This window comes from Melopsittacus undulatus, chromosome 4 (genome assembly GCF_012275295.1).
Source record: "Melopsittacus undulatus isolate bMelUnd1 chromosome 4, bMelUnd1.mat.Z, whole genome shotgun sequence".
Lineage (NCBI taxonomy): Eukaryota > Metazoa > Chordata > Aves > Psittaciformes > Psittaculidae > Melopsittacus > Melopsittacus undulatus.
Window position 1 is genome coordinate 56,013,751 of NC_047530.1, and position 22,132 is coordinate 56,035,882.

The following is a 22,132-nucleotide window of genomic DNA, read 5'->3' on the forward strand; positions in this document are numbered from 1 at the left end:
AAAAAACCTAAACAGAGAATCCAGCATATTTTGGTCCTGAATTATCTGACAGAACCTGTCTTAAGTGTCCTTCATGGACATATAAAACGCTAAGCACCAATTTTCATCAAATAGTATATACATTTTTTTAACTAATAAATATTTATTAATATGATGCACGCGATTCTTTGTTTACATATATTTTTAGTTGCAATTTAATAAAATTACACCTTATGATCCCTTCTCACAGCATAAAATACCACATTTTTAATTTGTTCCTTAATTAATAACTCTAAATTTCTTCTCAATAAAAAAGTCCATGGAAGAATTGATTGGTGGGAAAAAACAATTCAAATTTTCTACGTAGCTCTTAACTGTCAAGAGAATTGCACTTTCACTAGAATGCTGGAAAGTAGTGCCTATATATACAATAAAACTTGTACTGATTTCAGTAGGACCCAAATTTCATCCAGAGCTGCTCTTTCTCCACAGGAATTGCACAAAGATAGATATATATTCATTTTTTTTTATTTCCCCGCCACACACACACAATTTTGAATCAGAGATTTAGAACAGTAATCACACAGTTACCCCTTCTATAATCTGAAAGCAGTTTCTAGATAAATTTTATGCAACCAGGAAGAAACAGTAGCAAGTACGAGTAACTCCATGTTTTCAAGATGTTTCTTCTTCTGGTCACAGAGACATAGCTGATGTCAACGAACTAATATAACTAACCTGGTGTTTCTGATAACATCCTTGATACTGCCTATAACTCACTGTGACATACTCTATTTATTTGGCAGTCACATTGATCATCTCAAAGACAAACATTAAAAAATGGGGTGCGTTGACTGAAAGGAGGAACACGCCTGTAGTTGTGATTGTTATTTTTACTATTTATTCTGAGCTAACTTTAAAGAATCCTCAATCCCTTATTTAAAATATATGCAAACATCTAAAATTTGATTTAGCAAGATACCTTTAATTTCACCAAGGAGATCACTTGTGTTTAATTTTTCCATCTTCTCCTTCCAGTCTTTAGAGAGTAGCTTTTCCATGCACGATGAATCTATTAACAAAAAATAATAAAGAAAAAGAATTATCAAATTATCAAATATATTCTCACACATCAGGAAAACAGGTTCTACCTTCATTTCAAAACTGTTCTCCCTGTTATAGTTGGACCATGTTTTCAGAGGGAAATGAACTTGTAGCCAAACAGGCTTCTTATTTAACTGGATTTTAAATCCAAAGTAATTCCACCGAGGTTAATGGAGTTACTACGGATTTAACAAGAGTCTAATTGAAAGAAAAACTTCATTTGGGATTTATGCATACTAACTGCCAATTTACACGCATAGATTGCCAATGTATATACAAATTCTGTCTTTTTCATTTGAGAATGATTGTACACTCGAAATTATACATGAAGATCTAGAAGCTTTTTTTGGAAATTTGGCACAGAGTGACATCTGAAACCATTTTTATACCCATGTCAATGCAAAACTTATTCATATAATGTCTCCATGGTATTCATAAAAGTACTTTACATATTGGATGTTCACAGTATCAGAAATTTTCTCAGTTCACTATAAACCACATGCAATGATTAGAAGATGGGCTTTCATAACATGAAGTTCAGAATATATTTCAAATCTTTGCCTGAATGTGGGAGGCCTTCTGTAGGCAAAACTGTCACTGAAGTCATTACACTTTGGAGAAAGCAGAAGATTGGCCTCAGTGAGTTTCCTATCATCAGACCCTAATTCCACCAGAAAACTTGATACTAAGCATAACAGATTTCAATAAAATCTATTTTTTTTCATATCCTCAATTAAACTAATTGGCTCTGAAATAAAAATTATACATAGCCTTCCAGATAACTCCTAAAAGGTGATTTTTAAGATGGAAATCCTTAGGGCTGAAGTGGTGGTCCAGAGTTCTATGACTTTAAGAACCACAATTGAGATTTATAAACAATTATCAAGAAAACTTTACACACAACTGAACACTTAATTTTCCTTCCCAGTTAGTAACAATAGAATCGCAATTAAACACTGTGCATTTACTTTTATTAGTAGACAGACTCATCAAAAGCCTCTATGCTAAACTCCTTGGAAGCCCTTAGGGACAGTTTAGCAAGATATCAAAACCATTTAAAGGCAACCCTATTCCTTAAATGTATCTTTGCAAAAAGCCTTCATTATAAGGCCACATACCACCACAGGTGGTGCTCAGTACCTTGTTTCTTAGTGAATACACTGGAAATAGCCATATACCTTTGTTTGTTAGAAACTCATAGCAAGCTGCTGTTCGTGTAAGGAGATCAATTTGCACAATGCTTTGTAAGTAACTAACAATGTTCCAAATTTAAACATTTACACCAATGCCACTCCAGTAACAGATAACACTGGCAGGTACAAGACAGAATTCAGCCTAACTTATCTGCTGCTTAATTACTGGCAGATTAAGGCCAAAATGTGGCTCAAATTCTCATGTCAGCAGCCCCAGCACAAGTGAAAACAAAAGCAAAAAATCCAGATTAAGGATGGCAACACAGATCATATCGATGCAATGGCCAACAGTTTGTTTCACCTCAGGGGATTCCAAAAATGCTCAGAGGGAGGAGACGCATTCAAAGAGGTCACAAAAGAAGGATTTAAAGTCATAGGGAGAAATGTAGGGAAGAAAAAGGTCATACGGCAAATCATATTTTAGGGTGCAAGTATTTCCAGCCTAAAAACTCACATTAGCATCACTCATTTAAAAAAAACAAACAAACAACTGAGGAAAAAAGACCTAAAACCAGTTGAAAGCAAACCAAACTGTAACTACCAAAAGATCAAAGATCAGGTTTTAATTGCAACACATTTTCACTATGGCAAGCCTCCGTGGAAAGACAACACAGCTTGTAAATGTTTTTGAAGTAATATTTCAGTAGAAAAGCTAACTTATTTACTAATTATATCTTTCTATGAAAGAGACAAAATTAAGGAGCTGTAAGTTGCAATAGGCAGTGTTAGAATATTTGTTATATAATAACAATTTACTTTTAACAATAACAGGCATTTATTACTTTTATGAGTTCTGGCCTGATAATACAAGAATCAAGAAATAACCATCAATTATCAATAGAACATTATAATTTGTCTTTTTTGTGATATCATCATTAGTTTAAAAAGATGTTTCTGTGCTTCTCCCCTGCCAAAATTTCAGACCCCTCATCCCTGAGAAAAATAGAGATCTAGGGTTTTATTTTGATGTTTGCTGTAAGTTGTGTTTTCTGCTGATTTTAACCAAGGTATTTTCCTCAATTTGTACAAAGAAGGAAAAACATTCAGGTGGTTTTTTTTTTAAGTAATAATTAGCATATCACAGGAGTTGATAAAATACTTTCCTCAAAAGCAGTTGTTTTTCTTCTCTTACTGTTCTTAAGAACACACATGTTTATCTGTACTATTCTTATATTACATAAGGGGGAAAAAACGTGCTTCTAAAGACATACTGAAAAAGAGCTGGAATGGAAAACAGGTGTATCTGTGTGACACCTTTTTGCTAGAATCACATTGTAGTTACAATTGTTATCTCTATAAATGACTGAAAAAATCCATAAGAAACATTTCTTTAAATACTCCTTTCCCAGACAAAGTTTATGTTATAGATATGACCACATGTTATAGATATGACCACAATATTTTGTTATTGGGAAGATTACCAAAATGCACAAAAAGAGCCTTTTAATAAAATTTATAACATTGTAGAAATAGCTCTTTTGAAATTGCTGTAAATTTTCGATTAGCAAGTTAAATCTGCATAATTTTTAGAATTTAAAATAATATGTGCTAAAACTCTCTGAGGTCCTCCACATTAGACACAAAACTAAATATAAAGGCTTAGACTTGAAAGGCATATCTCCCTTCAAGTTTTGTATTCTGCACTCACAGGCACACGGTTTTTAAAGATTTGTGAATCAGAAAAGGATTTTTTTCTATTTTCCATACTGGAATTGAATTTTTACATACAAATAAAATCTAGAAAGATATCTCCTGACATCGGTAAAACAGCTTAATCCTTATTGATTCATTATGTGATTTGATTCATTACAGAAACAAAACATCGACTCAGAATCCAGCCCTGCACATTGAAGAAGCCCAAATTCACATCTGCACTGCATCACTCTCCTGTACTGAGGCTCTGCTTCAGCACCATGCCAAAACCTTGTGGATCCCGACATTTTCAAAATTCATGGATTCTTGTTAAAGACAATTATAAAAGAAGAAAAAAAAAGAAATTAGCATTTGTACATTTTTAGCCGTTTTCACTGACAGTTGGGCTTATGCTGCGAAGTAGTTTATTTACTGACACATGTAAGATCAAATTCAGGAAGTTGTACTGTATCAATTTATTATATTAAGAACACACAGTTCCTCATACTTTATATTCTTCTCTTATGAACTAGGAAAAAATTTCTTTCAAGGACAGCAAACAGGTTAAGTGTAATTAGACTGAGATGACTAAATTAAATCATTGAGTATTATTTAATATCATGGCTTATTACATACTTTGTTAGCAATTTTAACTGTAAACTAAAAGAGTTTACTGTGAGAATCTTGTTAAACGTGACAGTTTTGCAAAGGTGAATAAGAAGAGGATATCTAAAGATAAATAAGCGGGGGGGGGTGTTAGATGAAAAGCATCTCTCCACAATGACAAAGCATCGATGAAAAGAATTAACATTTGTCCATTGGGTAATCAATCAGTCATGGAATGGATGGAATCCAGCTCTTTGTTGCACGATGGTGATGAAGAATGAGTGTATTAGCTATTACAACCAAGCTCTCAAGCTCCTCTAAATGAATGAAAGTCATCTTGCTCCTATCAAGGATAGTTTTTGCCTCTTGTCTCTTCCTTCTTCTCCCTTTTTTCTTTCTTTCTTTTTTTTTTAATTTCACTTATTAAGTCTTCAACAAGTTATCAACCCCAGCTATAACTTACATGAATACTGTATGACCTTATAGTGGCCTGCACCTATCCTCATCAATTTGGGAGGATTGTTCCTTTTGTTTGAAGCTTCTTAATTCACTGAAGTAGCTCCTATTACTTTCTTTGAAATACAGATTTAAAAAAAAAAAAGAAAAGCATTCATACCTTGTGTGTATTTTTGTTTTTTATGATAAAGTCATACATAAAAGAAAGCCTAAATGCGAGAGTGCAGCAGCAAAACTTCAAAGCACTGACTGTCAGATATTATTATTTCAAATCAGCTTTGACTTTTTGAGACTTAATAAAACACTATAGTACAGACTGGCATATTTATAACACCTACACCAGTGATCAACTGAACTGTCTCATTCTTGCTACTGTGCAGTGCCTTGTTATTTCTTTTATAATAAGCTTTCCCTCAAAACATGTTGTAACAATACTGCAAACTGATAATTATTAATGATGGGTTCTAAAACATTACTTGTTTTGCATACAATTCTTTCTGAATACACACATTACTTTGTGACAGAAGACAAAAAGCACATTGATTTATTAATAAGGACTGCAAGCACATAGCAAGTTCATAAACAATACAGAAATATAACTCAAGTCAAAAGTATAGCAGTACAGGTGACATATTTCTACCTGCATCTGAACTGTTACATCTCAAGGAAAGAGGCACTAGGAAAGACAAGGTAGAGGAATTAAAAGAGAACTCAGGCATATTGCAGCAGTCAATGTTCTAAAACCTGATTATAACAACCAGGAGGAGGAGGATAAACTTCTTTTCTGCTTTTTAGAAAAATATTACAGAATTAGTGTCATCTTTGTCTCTATTTCAGTAATATCACCTATAGTTAAACATCATTACAGTTTAGTAGATACTACTAAACATAGAAAGATGATATTTTTGCAAGCTTTGGGAATACATAATAATACTCAAGTTCCTCCATCTCTCATGTTCTATATTCTCTAATTTACTCTCGTTACATCTATTTGACTTCAGCTTCACCAAAGGAGAAAAGGTGTCTTTTGGATCAGCCTTCATTAAATGAGTTTAAATGCCTTATTCAAGTCAATATCATGAGAAAAACAGCACAGGTGGAATGACCCTGTCAGCATCTATGAAATATTTGTTAGAGAAAAAGTGTTGTGTGTGTTTGTTTTTCTTTGAAACAATGTTAAATGAGACTATGAACCCTATGTTACAGACATTTGTGAGTTTACAAGGCCTATTGCACTGGATTACTACTGCAGAAGAAGAGCTGCTTGTTTCCCTCAATATCAAGTAAGCTGGAAATAACCATTACAGTGGTTACTATTTGGTTGTCCTGCTCCCTGTTTGCATCCCTCCCTATGCCTCAAATGCAAACGTACTTTTCTCAAGTGGGTGAAGCTAACGATCTGACATCTAAAATAATACCACCACCACAATCCATCAGCCATTTAAAAGAAGAAAGTATATTTCAGTATTCTTTACAGAATACTAAATCCTGCTTACAGTAGAAAAGCCTAAATAAAATCAGTACTTTACAAATATTCCTGAATAAAAGTCAAGCATAATTCAGACTTATGCTTGTGTTTGTTAATTAGAATTAAACTAAAACACAAGGTCCATTGGTGCTATTATTAGGCCCATTCATAAATACTGTGAATTATTCAGAAAACTAAGTATGTTTTAAAAATCAAGTGATGAGTTTTAATACACCTTTGTTGAGACTTTTGATTAGCTGATCCATCTCTGAGAACATGACAACAGCTTGCTTCCATGCCTTTTGGGAGAACACTGTCCATCAGATCTCCTTGAAGAACCACCTACCCCAGATGTATATCATAAAAATATTTCATTATTTTCATGCTTCATATTATATATTTTAAATATATATGAAAACTCTAATATTTTGGTATTAAAGGGAAAGGCAAAAGGTTAATTTAATTCACTTTGAACGAACACAATTTTATAATCTTCTAACAGTTCAAAATTAAATTAAGGACTTAATATTTACATTCATTATTTGAGAAATAAAAAAATAATTTAACAACAACTATCAGAAATATAACTGCCGGATGGTACTACCTATTCTGTTTTAATTTAAGGATGTAAAGTTTGTGTAATGTTACTAAAATAGATTCTTGGTTGCCATAGTTACTTTTTTAATTCTTTCAAACACAAATTATCCTTTTCTGTTTCAATAAACTTTAAATAAAAGAAAAAGAGACAGCAACAATACAAAACTAATCAAAAATCAGCCTGAAGGCTTAACATCCACAGTTGCAATGTACTGCCACTGTCTTGCTCATAAGCAGCTTGGCTTCAATCTTGCTGTCAGTAAAGAGGCAGGTCAGGGGAATCTCATCTCATTCTGCTCAATTTCCATACTGTTCTCATACAGTAATTAATTCTCATGGTCTAACAGAAAATTAAAATATAAGGCATTTCAGACATGCTGTTCACCAGTGAATTGATTTCTTTGTCCAACTTTTTAAGATTTTCTTCATGTAAAATAAGCTTTCAAAAGCCAAGTTCTTGAAAAACAAAAATATAATCACAACACAAAAATGAGCCACATGACATTTAGAACAGGAAAACCTGTTAATTCCTTTGCTACATTTACTGCAAATTACCATAAAAATCACTCCTAAATTCTATATATTGCTGTTAAGGACCTAAGAAATCCTGGCCAGTTGCTTACTTCCTCCTCTCATATTGACTCATGTCTACCTGCCTATTTGTCTGCCTTAGCTGTTGAGACTGTGGCATTTCCAGCAGAGATTGCATATCTCACAAGGGTTTTGTTGAGCACCTAGTACATTTCTGATCATGAATTAGAACTCAGTTCTGATTCTCAGGGCAACTTGTAGTCAATACTGTAAAAGGAAAAAAGGAAAGGATAAAAAAAGAAAAAACAGAAAAAGGGCAAAGAAATCTTTCTAAATACAATTCTATGCAACAGACATCTCACAGTAGACTTTTTCTTGCAAAAGCAATAAAAGAAATGCAACTGAGATATGCCTACCTAACATTACAGTTTTGTTTAGGACAGGGAACCAAGTAAATCTGCTAACTGCTGTACATTTTTTCACAGTGACAAGATTTCCACAATATGATAAAATTAGAACTGTAAGAGCTTGGAGAGCTCTCTTAACTTTTAATTAAAACTCTCCAAGCTCACTAAAAATAATTAGGCATTAAAATGTTCTGGTTTTCCTCTGAATTCATTTGCACTACTTGAATGGTCTAGATCTTGCACAAAACAACAGACATCTGAAACAGAAACACTGGAATTTAACTGGGAGTGATTTCCAGACCTGCTTTCTGTGATGTGGCTAGTGGTAAAAACTGAAGCTTGCACCAATTCCACCTAAAATGGCTTGTTTCAACAGGAATTCTCTAGTGCAAAAAAACATTTGCTCAGTGCAAAACTCCAGATAAACAGGAGTTTTATTTTCAGGGAAAGAATAACCAAAGATACGGTTCTGACATTTATTTTTATTTATTTATTAAAAAGCAGAACCTTTAACCTTGCAAATGTTTTTATTCTCTTAAAATAACTCATACAATGCTATATGCCACACTATTTTTAGAAAAGCAACAAGAGAAAGCATACTTTTCCCATACAGCAGGGCACTGATATAAACATCAACACAGATGCTCTGTGAGAGAGAGCTGGACTTCTCAAGCACTTGATCATTAAGGAATGCACCAACTGTTTTAGATAATCTCATGCCAGCTCCAATTCTGCTCCACACTCCCCTTTGGGAGTGGCAAAACTTGTCCTTCTCCTAATTTTTCATTTTACTCACTCCTCCATTCTTTTTCTCTTTTTTCCTTTATTTTCCCCCCAGAACAGAGGAAAAAAGGCATTGTGTGCCAAGCAATGCAAGACTAGAATCACTTCCCCAAACAGAGCAAAACTTTCAGACAATTAACCCTCCCCTCTTCTTTCAGATAAATTACTAAGTATAAAATGCAATCTGTTTCCTTTGTTTACTCAATATGAACAATTTGTAAATGACTCAAGGATAAAATTCAGAAAATGTTGTGCTAAATTAGAACCATTATAAACATGCTAATGACTGCTCAACTAAAACATGCAGGATCAGTGTGAAGAAATATATTTAGTTCCTGTGAAATACAGTTGTATTGCCTCAGAACTGTTTGGTCACTTAATTGTATATGATTACTTCAGGAAAATGTTAATTTCATGAACACTGCACTAGACGATACACTATGTATGTCAAAAGGAGCTTTCTCAAATGTCACTGTAATTGCTTGGGTGCAATGTTTTGGCATATTAGTAGAAAAGAAATATCTTGTAAGTCTGTCAAAATTAGATGTACCTTTCATTCATTTACTTAAAGTTTCCGTTCCATTATAAGCTGTATTTTACTGTTAGATTGGCTGTATTCATCTACGTGCACACACATTATTGCCTTATTTGCATTACAATGATAGTATATGGTATATTATATGTAATCACCTATTTCCTAAGTATGTGCACCTCTATTTACTTCTCAGGTGAACAAATAATACTGGCAAGAGAGTCTCGGGATTTACACAACAGCAGTCAGTGACAGGGAAAGAGGAGTACAATTTTCTTGCAATCCCTGGCCCACAGATTACGTAAACTGATATAATAAAGAAGATACACTTACTTTCCTGTCTCTTATTAAGTATGTATTAGCAAAGTAACAAAATCAATAGGATTTGCACTGTTATGTTGCAAAAGAAGAAAGTTGTGTAAAAGGAATCAGATCTCAAAATCTTCATCATTTTAATTTGCTCCCACACCTTCACATCTTTCTGTATTGACCAGCTCTAGAAGATGAGTGTTTTTTTCCTCAGAGTACAAAAGAACAGACTAAGCCAATATCTTAGCTAGAACTCATCAGCACAGCTTCAATGAAGCCTACTGAAATAGATTTGAAATTTCTCCCAGTATTTGGCCTAATTACTCTCTCTTAATTTTATACCTCCATTCATTGTTACACTCCTTTTGTAACCCTAAACAATAAACTTTCATCTTTGGTATCCACTCTTCCCAAACACTTCCAAGTTGAAGTGACATTCTTATTATTATTCAAACAAACTATTGAGAATTTAATCTTTAAATCTATACTTTTTAAACCACTTTAGAAAAAGTTATGTATCATATGGCAACTGGACATGTAGCATCTTTCTTTTACAAGTGAATTTCCTTAGTAGCTCAAGAACTTGCAGATTGCAAGACAGCCTGTGCTCAGCTACACAAAAAACCCAGCCACTGGACTCATCTTACTAAAGTCATGGGGCAGATTTTCTTTTCTCTTCACATTGCACAACTCTCCCAGATTCTTATACCAAGCTGAAGCAAGCAGAGGATCCTATCTCAACTCAAACCAGCACAAATAGATATATTATTGCATTGACTCCTATCAGGTGCAATGCCGATTGAGTATTGTATTTTTTAACATATTAGAAATTCTGTAAAATTACTATGAAAATATTAGTCAAAGTTTTGAGGAGTAAAAGCATCTTAAACAAAAGGTAATACAAAAATACAACTGTGTGTAATGTCATTCACATCACGTTAGTTTTGGGGAGTTGGCGGACTGGGAGTAAGGGGACTTCCTGAAAAGCAAGGAAAATCAGTTTCTATTAAACTGATTAATGTTCCTTGGAAAATTTGTGACACCAGATGATTTATGAACAAAACATGGATGATTCAAAAGACCTCTATTTTGTTCCCCCAAATCATGCTCTACTCATTACCCTAATAATGCAGTCATAAACATCTGTTTAATGATTTGAAGTGTTCTTAATATTGTGTATAAAAATCTTAACTCAGCCCTTATATAGCATATTCTGAAATTAAAACAATTGTGTAACAAAAAGAATTTTTCAAGAGAAATCCTTACGTGGTTTTGTATGTAAAATAATGTGCTCTTGATTTGAAATTACTTCAAATAAGGATGCAGAGAAATGAAAACAATAGCTAGAATCGCCTTCCATTTACCATTTCTCAAGGTTTCTATGGCACATAATGCAGTCTTTTCCAGGACACTAAAATGCACTGACAAAATCAGTTCTATAGACCCCTTTATACTAATAAAATTTTGACTTAAACAAATTATTATACTTTATTTAAATAGAAATATAGAACAAGCAAGACTTTCCTGAGCTAATTCATGTAAACAGAGCTTTAAAAGGTTTACAAATCTCACAAGCACCCATCTACTTGCCATGGATATGTATTTCAGGCATAACAGCCAATTTATTATAAATCTTTTGAAAGATTTAAGAATGCACTATCTCCAAGAGCAACACCTTAACATTTTCACTTCCCTGTATACACAGAGCTGAAAATAAGCCATAATTTTTCCCCTTTTTTTTCCTGTGAAAGAAAAATGTATTAATTTTGTAAAGTCAAATATTGGGAAGATACAGAACTATTAGAATTAAAGTTGTCCAGAAAATCCTAATTCAGTCCCTGTGTGAATAAACATCAGAATACACTCTTTAAATAAGAAATAAATCAAAAAATGCAACTAAACCAAAAAATGTATGCAATTTTTGTACCAAATTCTTGCTACACTCAGCACATGGGACAATCCCAGACAAAAGCATAAACTGGAACTGCAGAGCAAACGAGGCTGTTGCCCACACAATCACTGGCCGTGTTTCACTGCAAAAGTTCAAAGGAATTAAATGAATGAGGGAGGGAACTGCAAAAGGAGAAATGATGGGTCGCAGTTTCATTTTCTGGGAGCTCAATTTAAAAAAACTTGGGGTTTTATTTGAGGAATTGCTGAACATTCACAGCTGCAGCTGTGTCAATGTAAAGTCAATGTAAAGATTGAGGCTATAATATATATGGCTATATATAAACTGCTGCACAAAGTTAGGTCCTCTGGAAAAGAATCAGGACATAAACACCTCAAGCTGAACAAACAATAAATCAATGATAGTTTCAAAGTCACAGTCCTAGTCCCACACCTGTGAAGTTGGTACCCTGACTACCTTTTTTTTTCCTCTTTACAAAGAATTTGAGAAGATAATTCTTTTGCAGCACATTTGCATATATGCTGAAAAATCCCAGCCAACTCTGCAATATCCATATATCCAGAGCACAGCTTGAATAATAAGTTATTAATAGGCACCAAGGCTTCGAATTGACCAGTAAGGACATAATAAGCTAGTGGATAGTGTCGCATTCATGGAGGAATATCCTGTTAGTGAACTGGATGAATCAGAATTCTTATTGAGGAAAAATATTGTTTACTGATGTAAGAAAAATTAAACTTGTCTACATGGAAACAAAAATTGTTTTAATTTTAAAATATTTTAAGTTCTGTTGGATAACTGAAGAAAGCTGTCACCAGCTATGCACACATTCTGCAAAATTAAGCCAATTTTACCCTGTACTTTATAGAGCTCAGACTTCTACAAATTTGAAGCGTACTGTTCATGCTGCATCAAAGGAAATGGACTTTTGTTTCTCCAAACTGAACTTCACCAACTAAAAGCACTGACAATAATAAAAAACTGCATGCCACATCCTCTCCTATTCCAGTAAAAGAGACACAGGCTCCTTTTCCTTCACAGCAATTCTTGACATCCCCCATGTAAAGGCTGACAGACTGTGTATATTCCTCTGTCTGTTCAGAGCAAGTGATATCACAGTGTGATGTGCTACTCGACCCTGTGTTTCTCCCCAGAAAACATTTTTTGCCCCTGAAGCTGATGTATGAATTCATCACCATAAGCATCTTCCCAAAATACGGAGCACAGCAATACATTAAATACCAGAGCCAAGAAAATGGGGATCATTGTTGTAAACATCTGAGGGGAGATTAAATACTAGTTGGGAAGTTCTCATCCCAAAATCTGCGACCTGAAGAGGTAAATACATATTCAGTACAATTAAATCTTCACAGCTACAGAGGAGGGAAAGCACAGTAAGCTTGTGCTACCTGTTTCAAGTTATTCTTTATTTCCTATTCTGCTAATAAACATCCTTTCTTTTCCAGAATTTTCCTCACTACAAGCAAGAAATAGGCAATTGAGCTCTAGAGAATTATGCCACAATCTTCACTAAAAGTTACATTGCAGGTTAGAAAGATAATTTACACAGTTTCTGCCTTAAACATTTAGGCTTCTTGCTTTTGTTGATTTAATCCAGACTCTGTAGTTATAACAGTTTAAATTTATGAGCTGAATTTTAGCTGCATAACTCCCCAGAAAAATTTAAGCATGCATGAAATTCTACACAGCTACTTTGAAATTGTAGATTAATGCTGTTTTATGACACACTCTTTACACAAATGCAAAAGAATCTAACCAAGACTCAGTTGTTTAGTTGGATTTTTCTCATATTTAGGGCCAACAGAAAATTTCATGTTATCAGAACAGCCCCTAAACAAAAGATTACCCAATTATAAATTCTGATTTATGATCTTAGAAGCATCCATACCAAAGATCAGGACAGGAAATACCTTTTTTCAAACACTAAATGACATAGTATATTGGAAAATTATGATATTGGTGTATTCATTTAAATATATTACCAAATTCAGTGCCTGAGTAACAAGTGAAAATTTGATTCCTATTGCATTCAGTAGATCACAGCCTAAGGTACTTCATACACTTGTACTCTAAGAATAACAAAATTCACAACAGGATCCTTATATTTCCTCACTGAAAGCTGTACTTCCTGTCTTTCAGAGTGTCTTCAGCATGCCACTGCTCGATTTCTAAGGCTAGATCCTCTATGTACAAGGTTGTATGCATGGTCTTCATACAGAAAAAGTAGTGTGGCCATAATGATTTGAACATGCAATGCAATGACTTGTTATTATCAAGGCAAGGCAGAAGGTTGAGCTGCTGCCAGGTTCTCCACATGCCCACAGTTTGGTCCACTTAATTTGTGTTGACACACATTACAGTTGAGATTAATTTCTTACCCTTTGGTTGAATTTTTATTGTCTTGACTCTAAGTAAGAATTATCTTACTGGGGCTTTTATCTTGACATTACCCACAAAACACACTGTATTTAGATAATACAATCTTTTTGTCGACTTCTCTATCCTCCGGGCTGAAAACCTGCCTAAACCCTATTTGCTGCATTTGCACTCAGACTATTAATATAATCATGAGCACTAGGAAGGCAAAGTCTCAAACATGGTAAGTTACACATCTCTGGTTCCTTAAGCTTTTTTTAAACACTTATTTATGGACAAGGTATAACTTACACCACCTTATGTATGGCTGGGCAGGTGGTACTGATGCTCCCTATAAAAAACACACTAATATTATTGTCAGTGGTGCCTACTTTTCCCCACCAATCATATTTTCACCTGTTCTCTCTTATGATAAGATTTGACTGAGAGCTCTCTGGGACGAGGACTGTTGTTTGCTTTTACTACTGCTATATGTACAACACCTAACATACTTCCTCACAGAGGCCCTTTGGAAAAAATTATAAGGAATAATCTTAATTACTTCTAGTGAACTCAGAGACCCTTCAGAACTCAGTGGCATAAGCTCCATAGAAATTTTGTGGTGTTGTTGTTCTTTTCTCCTTTCAAAGCTATACATGTCACATATACGTCCCTGTGCAAAGGGAGGAAGGCAGTATGAGCAGACACAGCTTTTCCGAAGGCAAAGTGGTCATAGCAGATCCCAGAGCTGCTGGCAAGCTCCATGAAGGCTGAAGTCACAGAGAATTTTCTTAATTCTACAATGAGATTGCTCGAGTTTCTCAAGTTTGGAAAGTTTCTAATTTTAGTTTCTGATTTCTTTTTAAAAGTCTTGTATTTAGGAACAACAATTCTTTTCAGTGAACAGCCCCACATCCAGACATTTTCAGGAATTGTCTGAAACCTTTTTAGCTGACAGGAAATAAGAAATATCCTTCTACAACAGAATGTAACTCCCTAATGATTTTGTTATCTTATAAACAGTGGTGCAAATGTGTACTTTGATGCAAAGACAATGACAGCTCCCTTCTTCTGAAGTCTATTAACTGGTCTTACTAAGCACCTAAGACTACAGGCAATTAGCCCCAGAACATGTGTTAATGAATTTAAATCACCACAGTCCATTACTTTTTGCAGTTATTTACAAAATAAGTATAAAATTTGTCCATTTGTTTCCAGGGCTATTTTTTTATTCCTCTTTTTGCACTAGTCAGATAATTTCAAAAGATGGATAATGACAAAGATCCAGGCCCTAAAAGTGGAACCTTATACTGTATTAAATAGTTGATCAGAGAATAAGAGCGAATACTGTTAACAAATGCATAGGAAGATCCTGACAACTGTTTACAGCATAGCCATGTAGGAACTGCCAGATTGGATCAGGATCCTTAACAATCCCTAGCAATAGTAACTTTTGCAAAGACTACATCAAAAATTTGAATACCATGAACATATTCCACCTATACTCAAGACTGGACTTTTAAGAAAAAAAACATTCATTTGATGAAGCTTCCATCCCTTTATAACAGAATCTGTAGAAAGGGTCAGTAGAGTTCGGCCACACATAAAACTGCACAGGAAACACTTGTAGAACACTAATTTTGCATTCAGAAAAATGCATTTTCTACATGGTCAGATAAACATATTATCTTTGTTCAAATTAAACAAAATTTAGGTGGTTTTAAAACACTATTCCTACAACCTCCTGTTCCTTGCTTAGATGGCACATCCTAATCTTAAAGATCAATTCCTCTTGTTTTGCAGGTGTTCTGGTATCAATTCAGAGTATCACAGGTCTAACAGGCAAAGTTACCCATAACAGCACCCCAAAATTTGACAATTCATCTCAGCTACTAGTTGCAGTCCATTCACTGGAAAGCAATACCAGGTCAGCTAACATTAACCATGTTCTGCACAACTTGCCAGAGCCAAGGTGCCAGGCGGCCTCCTCTGTTGGACCTTCTCTATGCATTGTTGCTTGGATGCTGTGACTCTGACAGTACAGTACTGTAAAAATCTGGATTAAATCTAGCAAAGAAAGAGATAATTTATAAGTCATCTGTGGGTACATTCTGTCTTTGGTGTGTGGCTGAAACTCCCATTAACACTAACATGAGCTACGCAGGCCTACTGATGGGTGAATTATACCCCTGACAGAAAAGTGGTTTTCTGCTTGATGGATTTTCTTTGACGAACTTGTTGGCTACTGCACAGTCATGTGTATATATTTAAGTATTTTTTTGTATGTATGCATTTGTGTATCTCTACAGTGATGATGTCAGTTTGACTATAAATGCGGATAAAGCATTTCTTAAGCCAAAATGGGCCAAAGCTAATTTTCCCCATATAAACTTTGATTTGGCCCTTATTTATCAAAACCAGAAAAAAGTTTGACAGAAAAGGGGATCCAAATTGGTTATCCCAGCAAAAAATAGAAGTCAGGGCCTTTCTTAAGACTTACTTTATAGGAACCGTATGCACAACTTTCACTTTCTAGAAAGTGGTTTTCTCTTGAACGCACATCAGAACCATTCATCATCATATAATTGCAAGTTGTCAGTCAGAGCCGCACCCTTCATGCAGTGGCAGGCCGCCAGCACATCTGTCAGAAGCACTCACAAGCTTCCGTGTATTATTGTAATCCCCTACAAAAGGAACAAGCCCATTCACCCAGTCCACATTTTCCAAATCGAATGATGACTGCAAACCCTGAGCCTGGAAACATAATAGCAGGGCATTTTCTCTCTGTAAAAAAGCCACACTTGTCAGGTGACCGCAGGCTAAATGCCAGAAAACAAATCTGAAGTAATTTTAATCCCCACATGTTACATGTAGTTTTTAGGGGACTGGGTTCTTCATACATGAAAGGGGAAAGCTCAGTTCTGAGCAGAGAACAAAGTAGCCTCCAATTCTGAAACAGGTTGCAGAGATAAATCGTTGTAACCTTTCTGCAAACATGCCCTTCTTGCACTCAGGACTTGATTAAGAAAAACTTCTTCCTTTGGATAGAGTGGTGGAAACATGGTCTAGTATGAGGTGAGGTGTCCCTGCCCATGGCAGGAGGGTTGGAACTGGATGACCTTAAGGTCCTTTCCAACCCTTTCTATCCTATGATTCTATTATCCTATTCTCTTTTTTGGCTTCTTCTGTTTCTTTCCTACTTTACCTAGAATCACTAAGTCTTTCTGTTAATGCATACACTTCTCTCCTTTTCCTCCTTTCTCCTGTACCTCTTCAAAGACATATTCAGCTCAGATAGACTCCATAGGGCACCTTGGGGCCAGCCTGGATTTAGTGCACCTGAGGGCTTGGGCCAGTGAGTCCAAAGCAGGCAACATTCTCTTTTCAGAAATTACCTTAAGGACTTTCATGGAGAGTTAAACAGCTTTCAAGGAAATTAAATACTGCTTTAGAGAGGGCTTCAGAAGCTTATTTGCATACAAAAGCCACAAATAATTTGGAGAATGGATAATAAACTTTACCTCTCTACTTCAACTAATTCGTTTGCATCCTCTCTCTGGAAAAGTAAGATAGTTCAGTATTCAGAAACACTGAGTGAAATACATGCCATTGACCTTCAAGGCAGCAATGCAGCCACATGAACCCACCAAGACCTTCAGAGCAGCTTTGCCTTAGCAAGTGTGGCTGTGCATGGAGCCTAATGCTTTCCTCTAACCAGCCAGATCTTAGATAAAGAGGTGAAGCTATGACTCGCCTCTGACACCCCTTCCAATAACTTGCCCCCAGGAACTTTAAAGAGCAGACAGTCAGCATGCACACCCAAACATAATGATCATGTTGATAAGGGCTTTGTGCACTCCACACTGCAATTGGCCATTTATATCAGCCCTTGACATAGGCAGAATGCATATTATATATACAGACACATGCAAACATACATTTCTGAAAATATTCAAAAGATACATGATGGGTGATCTGCTACAAAACTTATTTCTAAGAGCAAATAGAGAAAGCATTATTTCTGAGTGATACAGCCAGGAGTAAATCATACCATCCTGCTGCACAAAGGACGATAAATATCATAACAAATCAACTCTCAACTGTGCTGCACACCTATATTCACACAGCGGTGTTCAAACCAGTGGTAAGGAAAATCTAACAATTCTCAGATTAACTCAGAAAAAAGTTACTGTAACTACTATGAAAGCACGAAGAAGCTGCAGAAACTGCTCTGCATACTCCAGGTGGTCACACAGACTAGTCTAGCTGGTCCACCCCATTAGAATGAATATAGAAATATCAGTTTATCATCACACTCCTGCAAAACATGCTGCTTTTCCAAACACCATCGGGGAAATAAACTACCCCTCAGTCCTCTCGTGACTCAGTTTCTCAAAAAGAAAGATGATGTTTTTATCTCATACAACTACTGAAGAATTGCATTCTTTTGCAAAATGGTCATACAAACAGCTTTAAGCAAAATACTACCTTTTTTCAGTTATACTATCTTTTTATACTAACTTTTACGTATTTTCAAAGTTTACTTGACGTCGTTCATTTTTACAGAACTAGGCCATATTCAGTAGCTCAATTTCTGGCATGAGTGAAGACAACATTTCACTAAATATGAATTAAATTAATTTTGGGCTTGAGACAACATGAGGTAATAAGATCTGCTGTAAACTGGGTAAATCAAGATAAATTAATGCTTTCTTTATATATATATATATAAGATACTAAATACACACAAATATAACATATGGTCAACAAGAAATAAATAAAATTGAAAACAGTTTACAACTGCATGGCAAGTATCCAAACTAAATTTCAGGTAGCAGATGGCATGAATAGGATACATGTGAGAAACAGGCAATTTCAATTATCTCTGAATAGTTCATAAACAGGAAAATTTGGCAAACCACAATTTTTAAAAAATGGACGTGAAAAATAACATCATGTAATAGAGATAACTGAATTGGAAACATAACAATGCAAAGTTATTAAGCTCATCCTGACCATAATTTCATAATGAGTATTAAATGATTACATGTGACAGAAAAGAGCTGTCCTAAATACTCATCCTGGAAAATGTGATAATTAATTATTCCAAGTAGGGCTCAGAACTTTGTTGTTGTCATTATCATTACCAAAAAGTGGCCAAGAGATCTGTTTCACCAAGTTCTTTCTTAGCTTTTGTGCAATCTACAGATTACAAAAAAAAAGACAAAAAAGAAAAAAAAAAAGCCGAATCTTGAGCCCTTTCTTGAGTTATCCAGATAAATTTCAATGGGGTTTATTCAGCAGTGGTCAGATTTACCCACAGATGTCATGAAAAATACCCATTATTTTGAACTATACAGTGAAATAAGATGCAAACCCCCCCTATTTTTAAAGTCTTTTCTGCATCACACCAAATGAGAACCTGGGCTTCACAAAGGAGTTAGTTCTCCTTTTAACTTATCTTTTAGAAAAATCAAATGTGTCAGGTGGATCTCTGGTATTTAGAAACTTGATAAGTAGGACAGAGGTCAATTTCTTAAACATTTCATTGAGATGCTTACAAATGCTGTGTACAGTTTGTCAGACAAATCACCTGGGAATCAATTCATCAGATATTGTACCATTGCTTTCATACTCCTCTCCCTAATTCTCCTTTCCACATAAGAAATCTGTCAGACATAAAGATCTATTAGCTCAAATCCCTGAAGTTATTCAGATATCTAAATACGATTTAAGTTCTTAATTGCTGTTTGTGCAAGTGGGAGTTAGATAGCTACACAATAGTTTGGGTGTCTGCATTCCACTGAGATGCAAGCTTTTCTGTTAATGAAAGTCTAAGCATTATCCCTAAAAAAAAAAATGGAAAAAGAGCTCTCAACCATTCCCTTCTTAAGCTAGAATAAACACAAAACAAAATAAAAGGGAAAAAAAACCCTCCTGCCTGTATAAATGTAGGCAGAAAGTGTAAAGTGTTATTTTCACTTAAATACATACAGATTCTTATTTATCAGATTTGCTGTTAGCAGACAAGATAGGACCTCCAAATATCAGAAAAGAAAGAGTTTTTGATCGCTGTGATTCCAGAAACATTTAGTAAGAATCGAGGAAGCTTTTATCCAGTTCAAATGAGAAGTATTTCTCTTTTTTCATGCTAATAAAGAGAATTTGATCCCTGTTAAATGGAAGGTTGTTCAGAAGGCTTTATCAACAGCACCTTCAGCCTGGCATAATAGAGGCACAGCAAAATCAACAGATGCTTCTGAGCATCTCAATAACTGAGGTCTGGGTCTTTGAAAGAATGACTAGTCTGCCACATCATAACTGTCATTTGAAAGAGGAAAAGTGTTGTTTAATGACAGCTGGGGTTTACTGCCCAGATGAATTAAAATAATACATAAGACCCCATGTATTTTATGTACATTGAATGCTTATGAAACTTATTTATACATCTGTGTGCTTATAGCTAGATACAGATACATATATAATTGCAGTTTTCAAAAAATGGCCTGAAGTTTTAGGTACAGTGCTTGAATCAAATTACATCTCATTTTCAAAGCTGGTGGGCCCCATACATTGGGAAGTCGAAGTTATAAGTGCTGAACGTATCTCAAAAATCAGTCCCAGTATGTTTCAAGTTAGGCATCCAAAGACGGTAACCACAAGTGATCATTTGGGTCACTGGAAAGTATGTTCACAGTATACACAACTACAGAGTCAAGACACTACAAGGCTGAGTATCACTTCCATCAGAAAAAAAGGCTGCTATATAATACCTTTCAGACAAAGCGATACAGGAGCCACCAGCTGTGAATATGTTTTCAGAATTCAGAGCCTCCCCGGCAGGAGTCAGCTACTTCTTTGGAGGATATTAACCCTTTCTCATACCTGAAACAGTCATTTAGCAGGTCCTTGTACCACAGTTCACAAAGTCTATGCTGTACCTCCTGTCTTGGAAGCTGGGGCAAAACGAAAGCTACTAAGGAGTTGTCAGAAATGTTAGTAGCCACCCCATATAGCAGGGGCCCCAGGCAAACAAGGATCATTTCTCTTCATTCTCTTTCATGAGTCCTGTCCTTGGTAAATGCAGTTAGTCATAAAACAATCAGTAGCAGTCTGCAAAGTTCACCAAGCTCCTTGTAGCTACTCACTTCAGAATGAACATGGTTCTGATTTCAGAGTGGTTGCAAGAGCAGGGGTTCAGCAGGCTTGGGTTTAATGTCATTTTTCTTTCCCTACTTGCCCACCGACTGACAGTCCCACAAAGGGACAGCTACCACCCTCATCCTTTCTATGCCTCAGAGCACAAGAGATTACCTTGCTTTGTAAAAGGAAAATCCTGTATTAAGAACATTCCTTACTCTCTGTAACATAAAAAAAAAAAGTTTATAAAATTTAAAAATGCAGCAAAAAATATAAACTTAATTCAATGAATCCTAGTGGCCCAACTACCAGTTTCAGACCAGTAAATCAGTATGCTTAATGTCAGCAACCAATAAAGCAGAAACATATGCTCTGCTTCACTAATGGCACAAAGAACATTCTCTGATTGTCTTTTAGTTGAAGCCAAATGTTTGTTGGTTAAATCAAGATTTATTTTAGAAACATTAATTTTCAATAGCATGGAAACTGATTTATTTTCTACTAAAATCTATGAGATTACTTTTAGTTTAAAAAGACTTCTATAATGGTTTCTGCACAAGACCTATCAAATGATATTTCTTGGCCCGTAAGAGCCATCTATCCTGTCTCCTGGCTAAGAAAGCTTCCCACAGTATATTATAGTACAACATGTGAGCTACTGTGTTTGAAGTTACAGCTTATTTTATCAAGCCATAGATGTTCTCTACACCTAATAATGGATGCACTGCCTTGGAACAAACAGGTAAGTGTTCTCTTTAATTTTGTATTTCCTTTGTTTGAAAAGAATACTAGATGCTAAGGCAACAAATATCAGTATTTATTTCATAAATATCAATATTTAATAGATATCAATACAAATATTCAATATATAACTGCTGAAATATGCACATACATATACCGTGTATCACAGTAAACATGATACTAAAAGAGAACTATGACAGCTGCTGAGCTGCCATTTTTCTTATGCATTTACACCAAGAATCAAGTAGTTAGGTTTTCCAGAAAGTTCAGCTCTCTTTCAAGCCCTCAGGAGACATATACAATTTGTCTGAAGTGTTCCCACTATTCTCAGCACTGTTTTAATAAATGAAACATTTTTATGTTGAC

At 35.1% G+C, this 22,132-nt stretch overlaps 1 protein-coding gene across 1 annotated transcript in view; it reads right to left on the bottom strand.

Annotated features, from left to right (window-relative positions):
- The window catches only part of SOX6 (SRY-box transcription factor 6), a 254,326-nt gene that overhangs the window by 167,365 nt on the left and 64,829 nt on the right, over window positions 1–22,132 (bottom strand). Inside the window, exon 4 of the mRNA XM_005153268.3 lies at window positions 962–1,051. Within this exon, the coding sequence (XP_005153325.1) occupies window positions 962–1,051 (90 nt within the window). The remainder of the gene's footprint in view (window positions 1–961; window positions 1,052–22,132) is intronic.